General features: G+C 37.7%; 1 protein-coding gene across 1 annotated transcript in view; it reads left to right on the top strand.

Annotated features, from left to right (window-relative positions):
- The window catches only part of LOC140242072 (slit homolog 2 protein-like), a 156059-nt gene that overhangs the window by 11865 nt on the left and 126233 nt on the right, over positions 1 to 17961 (top strand). Inside the window, exon 4 of the mRNA XM_072321831.1 lies at positions 5886 to 5957. Coding sequence (XP_072177932.1) covers positions 5886 to 5957 — 72 coding nt within the window. The remainder of the gene's footprint in view (positions 1 to 5885; positions 5958 to 17961) is intronic.

The raw sequence follows: 17961 nt of genomic DNA on the forward strand, positions 1-17961 counted from the left end.
AATTGATATCGATTGTAATGTAACCAGACTATCGTTTGCCTGCTGTCAAGCTCCTCAGGTATTAAAATCATGTACAGTGTATTAAACTTTCGGCGATTGTGGTTACTGGCTTTACTCCCCCCTTTTCGGTATGTACTGTAGGTACTGCAGCTGTGCAGCTAGTAGTCCAAACTGCATGCGCTACTGGTATTGAAGACAAAGTGCGGTAGTGAATGTTTTATTCACTCGGTTGAGGGAATGACAATTCAATCAGTAGGCCTATTCAATTGCCTGCCTTTCCGATGAATATTACAGGACAGGGCTGAATGTCAGTTCACTCCGTTGAAAAGAAAAGAACATTTTCTTTCCAATGAGGTAAGTCGTAGAACTAGTAGAATCACAATCACTTGCAGCCATTTACCTCCATGTGTGGGAATGGTGAGAGAGGGGAGACAAAGAACTGTAACGTTAGTCTAATAGCTCTAACCCCTTTCAATCTTAGGTATAAAGAATAAAACTATCGTCCTTGCATTTTTAGAATGCTAGAGATTTGCACATTATTTAGACCTGGACCATCTCGATCAATGTGATGATTATCTGTTGTGATTAGATCTAATTGTTCGCATAAATTGAGGAGTTCTTGGGTAATATCTCGAGGGAGAAGTAGACATATTACATTTAGGCGCCCTACTTTGATATTTCATGCAGTGGGCCAACAGTGTATGTCAATCTATATAATAATCTCTCCTCATTCATCCAATTTCTGTTCTAGACCTAGAGGTATCATGAATCAGTTTATTATGCTGATTGGTGATTATTTCAATATGCTAGTGAATCTCAACCTTCTCAAGAACCTTCGTGTCCCAGTGATAAACATATTTTCCCCAGGATACTGTATGGTAATCAAAGTTAAATTCATACTGCTTAAAAGTGAAAATAACTTCACACACTTTGAAGAGAGAAAAACATGAACCACAACTGTATTACAGGTTCCTTGAACATCTTTCCAGACATAAAAATGGTTGCCATGCTTGTTGAGGATTACGTGCTTGGATTACAAGTCTTTCTTGATTTTTTTTCTCCCCCCTTCTTTTTTCAATGGGTGAGCTCAAACTAAGATTGAAGAACTGACACAAAGCAAGAGAAAAAAAAAAGCAGAGGTAAAGGCAAACCACAAACAGGTTACAGTGCAACAGTTTGCGGAGCCTTTCACGTTATTCAAGACTGCGTTTACATTGTCATGTTTACTGCTCTTAGGGGATTTGCATTGCAAGTCTGACGAGCAAAGTCATCAGCATACCTCAGGAATGTGCCCACAAAAGCTGAAATTGAATACCAAATTCTCATTGACAGAATTACTACAGTCAGAAGGGATGTCTGCAGATTTTATAGGGAGGTTTTGAATTAAAAGACACTTAATACTTCAAATATGTAAATCCTCATGGTAAATACATACTTGTGTGCCAGAGAGAATGACAAACATGATGAGTGTACTGTAGAACACACAGAAAATCCCAAGAACTTAGACAAGTGTGGGAAGCCGAGGTGTGTTGGCTTGATTGACATTGGGTACATTCCAAGCATTTATTCCTTTAGCCAACAGTTTCAATTACAACAGTGTTATGTTGAAATAAAGCATGTGTAGGCCAGGATGAAAACATATCAATGTACAAATCTACCCATTTTGTTGTTTCTATTAAAAGCTGTGCAGTAGATGTTCATACTTGGAATTATTATAAGATGGGATCTAGGAAACTGATGTGTAAACCAAAATGTTTGTGTTGTTTTCGTTTTGTTACATAAACTGATGGTGGATCTAATTTCTGTATCATATAAGGGTTCAGTGTCATGGGAGATAGAGGTTTCACCTTTCCTATCATATATCTTTACAGAAAAGTGACAAGAAAATTAGTTAAATGGGAATGAAACCCTAATATATATTTGTATGTGGACTGAGCGAATGCAGCAATTCTAGTAAAACACATCAGCAAAGTTTGAGGATAATCCATCAGACAGTTATAAACTTAAAAAAAAATCATAACTTTTGAATGTATTGTCATATTTTTCTCAAACTTGGCAGATGTGTTCTACTAATACTGCAGCGTTCATTTTCTGTCTACATCATTATTAAGGTTTCATTTCTCTTTAAGCCAGTCTAAAGCATAAAAGAGAATTCTAATCTTGTTGAAATCTTATTTACTTGTTTTTATATTCTACTGTGAACTATGTATTGTAGAAGCCTTTGAAAAAAGAGAAAGATATTGGACATAGTTTTGTACACTGTAACTATGGCAAGTACACTGTCAGACATTGAGCTTGGATAAATATTATTGTTCAAATCATTTCCAAATCTGAAGAATGCAAGGGCTCTGGTTTTGTAGTCGGTGATCAGCCTATGTGTTGTCATAGTCTGCAGAGAAGGACGTAGTAGACTTTGCCACTCCTTTTCTGCTCATTTTGAATCATATTTGTCATGTGTGGAAGAGTATGTGTCAGAAATATTCCCAAGACCAGTTTCCAATTACACAGAAAACACTGTCATTTTAAATTGGGGGGGGGGGGGGGGAGGGGTTTGGAGGTCACGGAAATGCAACTTATTTTGCGGCTCACGAACTGGCCATGGTGTAAAATTGCAGTTGTCTCCAGGAGAAAGCGGAGCAAACCCATGCTGAGTCTCAAACCACCTCCCGCTCTCAGTTGGGGGAGATTTGGATAAAAGGGAAGCGGACAATCTCGCAGGGCGCGGGTAATGGACACATGCATTGACGCTATTAACGTATCCGTGGAAGTGACTGGCGAGTCGGCGATCAATAGTCATCTAGCGCCTAATTTCATTAGGAGAACTGCTATGAGAGAACCATGCTTTGGTAAATCAGGTTAGGAGCTGGGGACCGCTTTGAGTAAATACTGAGGTTACAGAGGCCACTTGGCCGTGTAGCATCTTGGGAGTTGCCTCGGTAAAAGGCGACACTTAGGTCGTTCACTTTGAATCACATGGAGATAATTCCCTGTTACTCATTCAAGGAATGCTCTCTGAAGTAAAATGATGAACATGATCCTCCGGTACCTTCAACACCCCCCCCCCCTTCCCCAAGTGAATAATTTGATTTTACCCCCCATTAGTGGGCTGAGCGGCCCTAGTCGACCCCTGTCAATGGTTGTCAAAGTTAGGCTATCACCAACATGGACTATAAGTCATGAATTGGTTTGAATTGAAATGCCTCAAAGCAACAATGCAAATGATAAGTCTCATCATTTGAGTATATTTAGGGATCACACACTTTTCATAAAACTTCTGTCATAAGATGCTACCGCTCTCGAGTCATCTGTCAAAATGAGGTGGTTTTTTTAACCCAAAGAGTTAAACTACAGTGTGCTCAAATCTTCTTTCCTACCCTTCAGCCTCCTCTCCCATCAATGAAGACACACTGGAACCAAAATTGACGTGGGTGTGGTGCTATGTTCATATCAGAGACAGTGTACTGCTAGCTCACTAGATCTCCAGTGTGCATTTAAGGTCATTGTACAGTTCTAATTCTGTGTGCATGGGGACTTCTCTGCTAAATAATTTAAAGATGTCGAGCATCACATAACCACTGGTCTATCAACCAGTTAGTTCTAGGTAAAGTGGGCAGAAATCACTTGTGATTATCATCTCTTAGAAATTATCAATAATGAATGGAACTTAATAGGTAAAAATGTACTTAGTTTATATCTAATAAAGATATCAGTTGACTATACTAATTTGGTAGGTCCATATTTCCTATGGATATATTCACAGTATCGAAGTATAAATGACAGCAGTTAAGCCCGAAATCTTTGTACATTGTATACAGGCCACATTAAAAATGCTGCCTATCAATACTGCCTGCCACATGTCGCCTCCCATGCAGTTAAAAAAAAATGTGATAAAATTTGGTCTTTCTTATTCGAAGCAACTGCTACAGCAACAAGAAAACTGTACACATGTTTCTGCTGTGAGGTTTTGTGTTTTGATAGATTTATCTTTGAGTTCCCACAACTTCATACCCAACAACAGGCATTTATTGTATTGAAAAATTACACAGGCTGGCTTTCAGAGTCCAAGCAAGTTATATCAAACTAAAAACTCATATTAATAACTGCTTCTGTACATGAGATATATAGTCAAGAACATAGGATGCCTATTTCCAATGCAGCTGCTGCTTATGGTCATCTGTGATATCAACATTACAAAGATGTCATACAGATCAAAGACTGAATTATTGCATTAATTGCATTTTACATTTTTATTTTTATGACAGCAAAAAAACGTTTTTGTACATAGATAGCACAAAAAAGGAAGGTGCTCTCCATGTAAATGAGAGAACAAGATTGAAGACTTAGATTTCCCAAGAAATTTTAGTCCATTTTTCATTTTCATGACCTCTTTTGAGAGAAGTTGTGGTGGTAATACCACTTTCACACACTTAACAGTGGTTCAGAGGATCTCAGGATTTTCTGTTTTCTTAGCATTGTCTAAGCACTGAATATGATACTTAGCCACAAATTGGTACAAATTCTTCCTGCGGTGCGATTGGTGAAATGTATATCGCAGTAAATGTCTGAAGGCCTGGGATCAATCAAGGTGATATGAAACAGAATTTTATGTCAGATGTCTTTTACTCTTTTGGTTAGGTTTTTGTCTACGAGTACTGGTACCAGTTACACAATAAATGTGGCTCCATGTACATCAGAGGGTTGTAAATAATTATACCACACTCTGCAATATCCAGCCATTTATCTATCTATAATGTCATGTGATGTATATATATTTTTTAATATAAAAGTATTTTGACTTTTATTACATTTTTACTTTGTAATGATGGTCTGATCGGTGTGATACTAGTAATAGATATTTGATGAGGTATTTTTTTTTTCCCTCAGTAGATGGACCTCATGCATTACAAGGAAAATGAATGAAAAACAAACAGAAGTTTACATGACCTATTATTACAATTCAAATATCAACTAAAGACAAATACAAACAAGTATATGAAATACTGTTTTCCTTGAAAGAATATCCTTCCTTATATTTCTCTATGAAAGTAATGGAGGCCAGCGTTTTGCAGAGTTCTGTTTAGGAATATATATGGATAACTTTGAATGTGACACATTTTGACTCCTAAACTTAGTGATGGAAAAAATGGGGGGGGGGGGGGGAGGAGGGGTTGTAGGAAAAATTAACTTTGATATTCGACACATCAGAGGGAAATAGGATTTGTCTTTCAGAGTCCACCTGCAAGTTGTCACTTTAAATGATTTTTGGCTCCCTTGTATGGAGTATAATATCATCAGCAGGAAATTACAAGAGTGGGAAGCAAAACTTGACTTGTTTCTCATGGGATAATTGATAGCAACTCTCTTTCTATTGAGTTACAACTGGAGGGAGAAAAGATCTGATGACAACCCTCTCGCGCAATTAATGCGAGTTCAGCATCTTTGGCCCAATTGGTGCATGGCTCTCTGTTGATTCCCTCATGGAATCACAGCTTCTGGTGCTGTTTTAGTTCAGTCGTAACTTTGTTTTATATGCTGCAAGAGTATAGTAAAACAGTGAACGCCCAGCCCCCTGGATAATGATTGTTACATTGATAACGGTTGAGCTTGATGACTGTCAAGTATCATTGTTCATGTAAATTTTGCAGATTTTGATTGGAGTCATGTCGGAACATACTTAACAGGCAATAATTAGTAATTGATTCACACTATTAAATCCATGTTATCCAAGTCAATCCCCAAAAGACTGTTTTATATGTAAGATAAATTTGAACAACTGCAGTCTTTCTTTTCTGATTGTTATTCATCTCAAATGTGAAAGTGTATTTTATTCCGTTAAGGGTAAGTTTGCAAGAAGATTAATATCCTATGATTTTGTTCTTTTGCAGGCGCCTGAATAACAACAAAATCCAGAGTTTGCCTGAATTATCCTTTGCAAGGATGGAGAGCTTGTATAAACTGTAAGTACTGTAATATATCTTACTTACTTTTGGGAGCATTTGCAGTAGTTAATGCTTCCCAACTGTGAACCATTCAGAAGAATACAAACACAAGTGAACCATGAGCGTCAGCTGATGGAAAGGTACAATAGGCCATGTATCACGTAGGGTTTGATCACTCAGAAATGAGGTCTGTGTGCAGAAGGTAAAGAAAGACATTTGGGCATCTGTCTGTGGGGGTTATCTGTATCACTTAAATGCGGTCCCTAGCAAAATGATAGAAACCCACCGCATGTATAGAGGTTCCTTGTTTGAAGGCCTTATGTGTGTCTTTGTTCAGTTTTATTTGCATTTGTGTGTGTTTGTGTGTGTTCTTTGGTTGTCCTTGAGAGTTGTGTGGCTTTACTGCAAATGCCGGACTGACTGACAGTACAACTCCATGGATGTTACTTACATTTTGTGTAAATCAAACAAACAAACAAACAAGCCAGCAGACAAACAAACAAATTATCAGAGGTTTTTCCAATTCTGCTGGAAAATGGAGATTAATGATTTGGGACTGATCTTCCATAATCGGGTGCTTTGAATTTTGGTCAGAATTCTTAAAAAAGAAGCTCCATTTTCATTATAACGTTTTGTGTTCCTTTCAGACAGAAGTAGATGTTCTAGGATCAGTTGCGATCTATAGGACAGAAGGATATGAGTCAACACTGTGAAAGGCATCTTTTAAACGCCAGTCACATGGTATCCCATTAAAATGGAGATTATCGGGATGCCGTATAAATGGACTGCTTTCTTCTCATCCCCTAATCTTCCTGCTTTAATGGGGAATGTTTCCAGTCCTTGAGGAATAGAAGTCCACATCTGCAATTAGATGATTAAAGAGCTTATCCCTCGTGTAAGCCCTTTTTTATGTTCCCCAGATCAATTGGGGTGTTGATCTGGTTGACGAGACAGTGCCAATGACTACAAATGAGAACAGTGAATGCAAAGTTAGGAGATCAGATCCCTTTGTGCAACTCACAGACCAAACATCTTCATGTTGCTATCCCAGACTTATCCACTTCAAAAGAAAAAAGTAAATAGATAAAATACAGGGGAATATCTTCTGGTACATGGTACATCTTCCTGTAACTTTAAATATTGTGTAAAGTTCATTCTCTATACACAGGATCTTACTTTTTTGTTACTATTGTTAAATTTTTGATGTGTTGAAGAATGTCATGAATGTAGTATGTGGATAACCTGATAAATGAAATGCAGTTAAATCAAATCAAATCAAATCATATTTACCACATTTGGTGTATGGATATCTTAAAGACCATAATGGAGAAATGACTAAATTATTTGTTTCCTCCTGGGCCTGGCTAAAGTGGTACCCTTTACTCTTAAGCCTTTGGCATCTATCATTTGATTCAGCTGAAGCAAAGAAAAAACAAAACAAAACAATAGTTTCAATACTTTGAAAACCAGGTATATATGGTAGTGCATCTCACAAACAATAATTTAAAAAAAGAATTAAAGCTGTGCAAATTTTACCTAAAAATTTACATTTTTTCAAGCAAAAGTATTACTTCTTTTTAACCAAAGTTCTTAATTAGAGTTGTGCTACTTCTATCGTAATTATCACCTCATATGATCTTATGTAGTTTATGTTATGTTTTTTGTTATTTTCAGTTCATGAGAAGAATACTGTATTTTGTATTTTTTTTTTGTTCTCTTGCATTTCATTTTAGTTATACATGCCTGTGAAAAACAAGTTTTTGTTGTTCATGGAAATGAAATGAATTCAATTCAACTCAGTTCAATTCAATACTCCTTGACTTCAACTAGGGAAGAATGTAGAGCGATATCAGAGGTAGGTTGGTACGATGCCTTTGAAGTGTTTTCTGACTGGTTTAGTCTTGGCTGATACTTGCAAGGTTTCCTTTTGCCAGAATTGATTGTCTGTCGGAGCCATTAGTCTAGACGGATTTTATGTACCATCTCGCATGAACCATGGGGGTCATGAAGGAAAATAGCAGAGTATACACTGCTCTGAAGTTGTTTCAACAACAACAACAAAGTACGGCCTTTTGGGCTTTATTCAGCCGTTTAACAACCAGTGTTTGTGTTTGCCATGTAGAGACACAAAATTAGTGGCTCAGCGGTTAATGGCTAGTCTTAAACTTGTCTGTCCATGCCGTCTCTTTGAACTCGTTTTGTGCTGGAGACAAATCAGCTTGAAAGCACTGCATGCTTTTGATGTCGAGCCTGAACACTGACAGATATAATAGGCCAGAGAGACTCGCTTTCTTGAACGAGGATGAGGATGAGTCACTCCGGATCAATATGAATATCCTGCCCAAGACAAACACTACTGTTGTTTCTTATCTCCCCTTACATAATATTTGTTTAAAGAACATAAAATGCATCACAGGAGGATATCATCCAGATAATTTTACACAGCGTGAGAAGTTTTTCTGATTATCTGGAGGCCCTAGTGAATGAATCCTCATGAGTACAACAGCAGCAGATGTGTTATTTTTGTCCATATTGTTTTCAAGGGGAACATAGCTAATAACTCCATTTGTACATACAAATGTACCTGGTATATATCTTCTTCAACAAGACATTTTTATGCACTTTGTGTTTTTAATGTATCAGAAAGTACAGTATATTGTACTTGATCAATCAAACCTCTCAAGAGTCAGTGTGCTGAAAAATTCAGATGTTCAAAGTTTCCCTCAGAGTAGCATTTTTTGTGCATTGGTAATCAAAAAATCTGTTGAAATGCTTGATAAACATTAGAATTATACTGTATATCACTTACATATTTAAGTCAGGAGTTTTGTGTTCCATTAATAAAGCTAGTACATTACATGAAGGATGCACTTTGTAAGCTGATGTGGTGGTGTTCAATAGCAGTTCAGGCCAACTGTCCATATATGTCAGTAATTTGTCATGGTCAATGATGTGGTGTGATCTTTTGTGTAGCGATCATACTAGCTCATCAGTGTGATAAAAACAGTCATCATGATTGGAGGAAAAAGAGGAGTATAGATCACCTCAAAGAACATGTCTTTTAGATCACCCACAGTGAAACTTTGCACAAAAGACTGTGCCGCCATTCACTCAATCAGCTTATCGGATGGACTTATTGATTTCCTTCTTCGATGCGTATCGTCGTCGTTCCATATAAATCAATGTAATTACACTATTTTTACCCCCTTGGGGAATGTTAATGACTAAAAGTAGGACACAAGCAGACAGGTTGTCTAGAAATAGGGATTTACATTCCAGAAAATTATCCCTGCATGTTTTGTTTATCTTAAAAAAAAGTCATCAACACATTGCATGTTACAGCTACCCCCAGTAAGTATTCATAGTGGGATACTCTTACCTGTGATATTCACATTACTAGCTGAAAGGAAGGCACGACAAATAATGAAGACATTAGATGATGTAACACTGGTTAAAGTGTTTGTCATTTGCCAATGCTTTCATTACATTGCAAATTGTGACAGATGATCGATATCTCATTACCCACATATTGTATGTCTTGTGTTGTCTTTTCATGTGAACTACTATAGGAAATACTCTCGTACATGCGGTAGAAGATATGATAAATATTCAACCTCTGTTTTCAAAATGCTTTTATTTAGTCAGTGACCATCTGCTCCAAGTCAGTCAGAAGCAGAGATCCTGTTGTTGACTTCGTGCACATTGTTTTTTTTTTCTTTTTTTTTTTTGCAAATAGTTATTTTTTAAAATACAAGTTTTATGAAGTGGGAGGATGATGGAAGTGTTGACAAGGGTCCCATCTCATAAAACTTGTTATCAGTAACAACTGCCACATTTCTATGACAAATTTGCTCTCAGCCAATCAGATGCAAGGATTTCCGTAGCTTATTACAACTACTGTAACTTATTATCGATAACAAGTTTTATGAAATGGGGCCCAGGTAATTGTCAACCAAAGGTTGAAGGTTTGCATCTGTAGTACATCGAGAACTCAGATGTAGACCTCCATGGAATTATTTGGACAAGGTATGAACAAATGGCCCAGGAGGATTTCAGGCTTCATTTTTATCAGTCTGACCCCCAAGAAGGGGGTATACTGACCACATACAGGGTCCTCCGTGAAGCTAGATGGGCTCCAAGTGACATTTTAAGATGATGTCCTCTTCACATCCCTGCCATAGGTCACTTGCTATAGAGTTGCAGACCACTGCCTGTGGCATTGTACATTTTCGAGATATCACTCGATGTATACCATACATCCAGTCTGATTGGTCTTGAAGTCATTCTTTGAAAGAACTCTTTGAAAGAACAGAAATTGACTCCTCCTGAAATGGATGAATGGTTGAATCTCTCCTGCACTCAGGACTTCCATTAAAGTCATGCTGTACCAGTATCTGTTTCACAGGATTCTTACAATCTCTGAACATGGATCAGCCTTCAAGAGCAGAGCCTGAGGCATCAGAGAATTTCCAATTATTGTGATGATAATGATGTCTAATGCACAACCAGTGCATCCTTCACTATATTTCAGTTTAATCTATTTGATTCACTTTGTTTTCATGCCTTTTCAATTTAGCGACCTTGAACTAAAGACAATGCTACTGGACAGTACAGAAAGATTTAGGCCTACCATTGTGCATTGATATCCTTGTTGACAATTTCAATTCTATAAATACCCATGAAAGTGTGAACATTGAACTTTGGCTAAAATCCATGATGCTGACAAAAGTTCAGGAGTACATTCTGGAAAATACACCATCAAATTGCATGCGTGCTTAGCAAGTAGTAGTGCATTTTCTCATTCATCTCACTACTGACTTCAAAATTTGATTTACTGCTGGGCAACTTGATATCGGAATATAAATTGTTTTAATACTGCCTGGTACTTTGTTATATTACTTTCCCAACAATCAACAAAGTACTCATAGTATATTTTGATCCAGGGCTGAGTATGAGGGTTCTGGCAACTACTGCATTATAATAAGCAGTATGAAGGTTTGCCAGAGATGGACATGGTTCAAAGAGGTACATTATACAATGTTTTATGATGTTGGAACATCATCCTGGCCCGCAGGTCTCTGAAGAATGGCTTCCCAAACTGGTATATCACTGTCAGAATATATTTTGGATGAACAGAACCCTCCAGTTACAGAAACAAATTGTAGGTAGCAGGACTTCGACAACTTCCAAGCTAGTCAATGTTCGCTATGCTAAGTGTTGTCGTTCTTCTAAGCTTTATTTCAGCTGTATAACAGCAACATGGGGGAGGGGGGGGGGGGTGTTAGAATCAGAAAGAAAGACCCAGTTTGACATCGCTGGCACTTGGAGGGGGGAAAAAGTTTTGCACTGAATAGATGAAAGGAGAAGCTAGACCCATTAGTTATCTCCCAGGTGTCAAGCAGGACAAAAGAGGACCAGAAAATCTCCGGAGATTACCAAACTCATTGGGCCGCACTCCTCCGCATCGAATGGCAGGACTATTTGAAAATCAGGCACCCCATTCAATCATGGGGTCTCTCCCTTCCTTTGTCCCACTCCGAGCCACCTTTTGCTTGTGTAAAGCTCCCATGAAACACCCTCCCTTCCCCCCTCATGTAGATCCTGTTACTCCCAATTGGTCAAAGGATTTATTTGGACTTATTCAACGAAGTGGAGAAATACCTAGGAATTTGCTGTGAGAAATTTCGTATTTGTACTTTATTGTTTACTTTGGAAGACAAAAGATGGAGAAGACAAAGTTTGTTCCCAAAGCTGGAAATCTTGGATGTCAGATTCATTCCTCTTTCTCCTTTTCTTTTAATGAAGTGTTGGTGAGAATAATCTTAAGGCTGCACCTAAATTTTGATGCTTTGATGGAAATAAGGAAATGTTAACAGCGTGATTAGCAGTATTGTTGAATCTTTAAGTGTTGGATATTTACAACAGAATTGAATTAAAACTTATTCACAAAGTTAGCAATTTGTTAAAAGAAAAAGCAAAAAGAAAGAGTCTTTAAAGTTGATCCCTCCCTCTCCCCCTGCCCTGTCAATCCTATCCAAGTTTCTTCTGAACTTGGCAAGAACTTGATATATCAGAAGTTTAACATTTCATCTTGTATGAAACAACAAGAAATACAATTTCATGTTTTCATTTAATTCAAATCTTTCTTGGATGGTTGAGGTATATGTTCTAATGTTCTAGGGATACAACATGTTTTCTAAAGCAATTGATTCATCAATGGATGTTGAGCATGTATACTAGATGAGTTTACTCGATTTGGTTTCAATGTAGAAAGTTTTTTTTTTTAATGAAGATATGACTCATACCAAAGTGTTTTGAAGGGGAGGACCACTTCCTCTGAGACAGAAAAATGTGGTTTTATTATCTTTTTATGAAGACAAAGCACAAAAAAGAACCAAAAATGCAATCAAAACAAGATGTAAATAATAGGTGATCTTGTGTTGAAATACACATATGTGTCTAGCATCCAGAGTCATTGGGTACACAAAGCTTTCTGCTCCAAGAAAATATATTCATCTATTTCTGTGAATTTTACTTCAATTTAAACATCACGTCAGTACAAACACCTGTATTTGTAATTCTCATCTGCAAGTTTTTTTTATTTTTTTTATTTTTTATTTTGATCAAACAAACACCAGTACACAAGAAAATGAAATCCTGTGCAAAGTCCTTGCTAAAGTGATATAGATACTTACATGTCAATATTTTGATAGTGGAATGTAGAAATATACACATTATGTGTATAATTTTTCATTTTATATTAAGTATAAAGAGCATCACTGTGAGATGGTAATGCCTAGTGCCCTCCTTGTACCCCTATACCAACCCTCCTCTTTATTGAATTGGCCTCATTATGTACATATGAAGGGAGGTGTACCGTCTTGCCTCCCTGGTACATGAAAGCTACATGGAGACTAGATCTCTTCACAATGGCCATCCGTTTTGTGTGACAACAATCACTTATAATGATTCCAAAATTGAGAAAAACATTTTGGGGTTCTTCCTCCTTGTGTTACCCCAAATGAGCAATAGAGTAACCAGCAAGCAAAACACCTGTGTCTACATGATGGGGCAGACACTCTATGAGGGTGAATCGGCTGAGCAAACATTGGCTTCAATAGATCCGTGTTTAAAAGTCACTGTCCCTTACACATACCAGTAATGTCCAGCCACCCCTACTCCACCCCCTTTGGTAAACTTACATATTTCTCGCAAGTGGAGTAGGCAGCACAGCCCGCTGGCGGCAGGAGGACGAGTAAGGAGGAAGATCTCTGCTGCAAACAATCCAAACAATTGTCAACTGATGAGTGTCAATTGTGCCCATCCCGGCTTAGTCCCATTGTATTGGTTTAAGAGTGGGTTGAAGAAGGGGAGATAGAAAGCCTGCTCCTGCATAGCCTGGTGAAATGACAGGAAGCAGCAGGGAGATCGTATAAATGACTTTGTTGCGGTTCTCAAGATCTCTTTGAGGGTACCTCAACATCAGATCAATATCCCTTCTTCAAGACATGCCAATCATGGCTAAATGAATGCTGTCACTTTGTTTCCGGTGAATTGTTTGGCAAACAATAAATTAAAATAGATTCTGCATACAAAAGAAGATGTGTTGGTAGTTAGAAAGGAGTGAAGAGGTATCACCATGCAGAAAGAGTGTTTTTGACAGCTATGTAGTATCAAGACGAATGGCATCGATCCAGTGAAACTATCAGTTGTGAGGAAATACCACTCCTTTTTATTTCTGCTGTTTTCTCTCCATCTCCCATGATGCCATTTTTTGACACAACACCATTAACCTGTTGAGGACGGGCTGATTTTGCTACAACACGCATTTCCCATCCGCATAGACACCTGCCTGAGTATACTCGGGACTACTCTTCAAGGGATTAAGAGGAACTTCAAAAGAAATGGCGAGTTAGAACTGGAGGAACTGCACAACTTTAAACATGTTTGTGATGAGTCAGATGATGAGAGCAAGAAATCCTGTGTTCCCACAAAATACTGGAACCCAAATCAGACCATGATGAGGCAAGAATGTCTACTGTGTCTACTAAAGTGTGTGTAACTTGATATGTAAATCATGAATTTGAGCTTTCAGAATCTGTTTGGGTTATGGTGGTATTTCTGGAGATATGGTCAACATTCATTTCTGAATGTTGACCATGAAGTATTCTGCTTCATATTTTGCACCTGATGAAAATGAAAATGGAGCCTCTGAAAAAAGAGATGGAGGGGGCTAAGGCACAAGGGAAAGAAAATTTCATTTTTTTTTTTCTTTTTGCCTTATAACCATGTGGCTTTTGTTTGGGAGAAGTTGAATGAATAAGAAATTGGAACACCCCAGAGGAGCATGCCTTACCTTGACCGTATTGACTTATAGATGGGCCATCACTACAAAAACATGGGGGGAAAGTTATACATAGAAATTTGGATTGCGGATGGGGGTTACAGGGTGTGGAAGGAAAGTTTTGATGCCTTTGAGTTTCCTGTGGAATACCAAATCAGAGATTTCTGGGGGCTGCGCCTTGTGGGAATTAGACTGTATCAAGCGTCAACTCCCACCCAAAGGCTTCTCGACTAAGCAGGATGGAAACTGAATTTTTTTATATTAGTTTGTATACAGCAGAGAGCCAAAGAGGAGTTTTGCAGAGAGAGGGAGAGGGAGTGAGGGGGGGGGGGGGGGGAGAAAAATGCCAGGTAAGATGAATAACCAAGTGTGAAAAGGCACACCTTTCGAGAGTAATACATCATTTTTGTGCGTGATGGTATGAAGTCTTGGATGTTGGAGTGCCCAGCCAGCAAAGATGAATGTGGAGAAAAGATCATTAGAAAATTCTCCATGCAGATCATCATCTTTGAGATGCATCAGGTTGAATAGGAGTACTGGTACATCAACTGTCAAATTTGCTAATTACAATATGCCCCCCCCCCCCCCCCAAAAAAAAAAAAAAAAAAAAAATAATAATAATAATAAATAAATAAATAAATAAAATAAAAAAAAATAAATAAATAAAAAATAAATAAATGCCAAAACGTTGGAATTGTGCATCGCAGAACAAAAACTGGGGAGTTTCTTCTAGATTTGCATTTTGGTGAAACCATTGCAGATCCTTCAAGAAACTAATCCTCATTCATAGCCAATAAAAAGTGATGTAGGAAATCAATGAATTTCTCATCCTAGCCAAGATGAAACGATACAGTTCTATATGAGAAAAGTGACAGCATGCTACAGAATAGAAAATTACTCTTTATGGAGACGTGCACTATGTACAAATATGTATTAAATGGTGACACTTTCACAAAGTTGCTTAGAGTGCCTGTATCCAGTTTTGTTTCTAATTATAAAAAAAGGAAGCCCTGAATGCAAGCATTACCTGAACTATGCAACAGTTTCAGGAACTGAGTGGTGGTTTTACCACATCTGGAACATGCCTCGGAGGAAATGATATGGCAGTCATAAATACCAGTGCCCATTGTCCGACCAGCGATGATGAATTTATTGCATGGACGTGGCATTGATCAGAGGTCATTTCATGATGTCGTGCTACCAATTGCAGAGAGAGGTGCAGTTCGAGAGAAAGGGGAGATTTAGTAGCTCTTGTTGCATGCACTTGTTTCTGGGTCACTACTCTTCTGGTTTGATATCTGCTGTCACACACACACACACACACACACACACACACACACTTTATTTTTTCTTAAAGATGAGTATCAAGAGAGGTGACCTTGCAATATTTATTCATAAATTCATCCTAGGACATTCTTTCTTTACAAATATGGTATTCAATCAATCATGATTTGGAAAAAAAAAAGAAAAACCCACACCAGATATATATGAAAAAAAAAAACTTGTTTATATTTCCACTTCAGTTTTTCCTTGCCATAGGCATCAATTTACCATGTGGCAATGGACACTTGGACACTATTGTATGATACGATTAACGGATGCATACTATTACCTTATTGTTGGAACAGTACCGAATATTGATTGCTTTGGTTTGACATGTCCTTGGCATGGCGGGTTCACATTGTGAGATTAAATTTATTAATTCAGTTTTCATTGCCAGTGTTTGTTCACATATTCATTTGTAGCTGGACGTAGAGTAGATGGAATGCCAATGTTTTCATATTTTAGGGTTAAATTGTGGTAATTGCTCCTACCATATAAGCAGGGAAGAAAATTCTTTTGTCAAGTGAGACCTTCGACTATTTTCTCTCTCCAGCCAATGATGCAAAAATATCAGGGATTGGCCTGTGTTTCATTAGTAAGACTCGGGAATGATAGTATAATTGTTTGAAGGAATTGGAAAAGCCCTTCTAAATTTTCCTTGGGTAACCTACAGCTAGAGCTCAAATAGTATAAGTTTTCAATATTTTGGATTTTTAAGAATGCATGAAGGCATAACATTCTCACCAAAGGCCTGTAATCAGATTTAGAAAAGGAAAAGGAGAAAGGGGAGAAGAAGAAACAGATGGAAGAGAAGGGTATTCTCAAACTTAAAGTTACTTCAGTTATCAATGTAAGTTGTTCATGATGATGTACTACAAGATCAATTTGAATTATTTGCCTCATCAATCAGACATTCTCCATCATCCCTCTACAACAAGTGACTTTTGCAATGCTGCACAATGGCAAACAATCACACTGGGTTATTACCCTCCTCACCTTTACAGTGAGTTAGCCGCAAAGAAACCGTTCTTTTGCTGATCAGGCATAGTGGTTTAAAGCAATCAATCTCTGTGTTGTATAGGAGACTCCTCCAGCATGGCTTTTGTTCAAGTCAGTTTCCTTTTGTGCACTAAGTCCGCATAAGACGATAATATCAACCAGCCAAATAAAAGAAACCCATCGCCCGTCAAGGACCACATGCAGGTCTAACTCCATCTCATAACCATCATTTTAAAGTGGTGGTATGCCTGAATATCCTAAGTAAATTGATTAAAGTGCAAGAGGTGTATAATTGAGGTTACACAGCCAAACACCATCACGTATACTTACACAGCTAAGGGATGTTGATACAGGGAGGTGGTTCCACCTCCCTGGTTGATATCAGGGAGGTGGGACCACCTCCCTGTTGATATGGTTGCCATGGTTTTGTTCCTGTTCTAGAGAAAAATAAATACACCTTTGTGTTGTTTCAAGTATCTATGTCATAAATAGGATGGAACGTATCATCAGCTGGGAACCAGAAGGGTGCTACTGCATTCTAAGATTTGAGCATGAATAAAAACGAAACAATCAATTTTCAAGAAATAAAGAGTTTACTTAATCATAAGTGGGTAGATATATAAGCATTGTTCAAAATATTGGGTGAAATAGTGCCTTTGTGGTTTTGATTTTTAACATTTTACTAAAAATGAAAATGTTTTAAAACGGACACCATAATGTAGAGAGATGAGGCTCTACAATGTGATATCCCCCCCCCAAAAAAAAAAAAAAAAAAATGCAGTAACACCCTTCTGGTTCTCTGCTGATGATGTGCACATGAGAGATCATGATGTCTTGTGTATTGAAGAAAACAAATATGGCAACTTTCTAGAGTATTAGAATTGAAAATAAAGAGTTTCAGGCTTTTTATGAAAATAAACACTATGCTTGAGTTGTTTCACAAGTTGTATTAATTATATAATCATAGATGAAATGGTTATTTGAGAAACAGAAGGAGGTTTATCTTGGTGATGTTGTATTAGGAATTTAATACTCTCGTGCATGTCAGGGCGATGATATAGGTATACATAATGTGCAGTAGGACCCATCATTAGGAAACAAGGCTAAAGGGGGTATAAAAGTGGTCCTTTAAGTTATCTGAGCCAGTTGACTGTCATAGTCACTGGGTAGCATGAGGTTATTGGCTCCTTTTATTACTGAAGTGTGTTGATTTATCGCACAAAAAATGTGTCTCGTGTTGCTACTCACAAGAGCCTTTGTATATTACACATGCTGGCGAAATCCAATTTATTAATGCAGCAGTGAATTCCAGGTTGTTCATCTGCATCACTGTACACAATGAGACGCTGAGAAATG

The sequence above is a fragment of the Diadema setosum genome, chromosome 18 (assembly GCF_964275005.1).
Source record: "Diadema setosum chromosome 18, eeDiaSeto1, whole genome shotgun sequence".
Taxonomy (NCBI): Eukaryota; Metazoa; Echinodermata; class Echinoidea; order Diadematoida; family Diadematidae; genus Diadema; species Diadema setosum.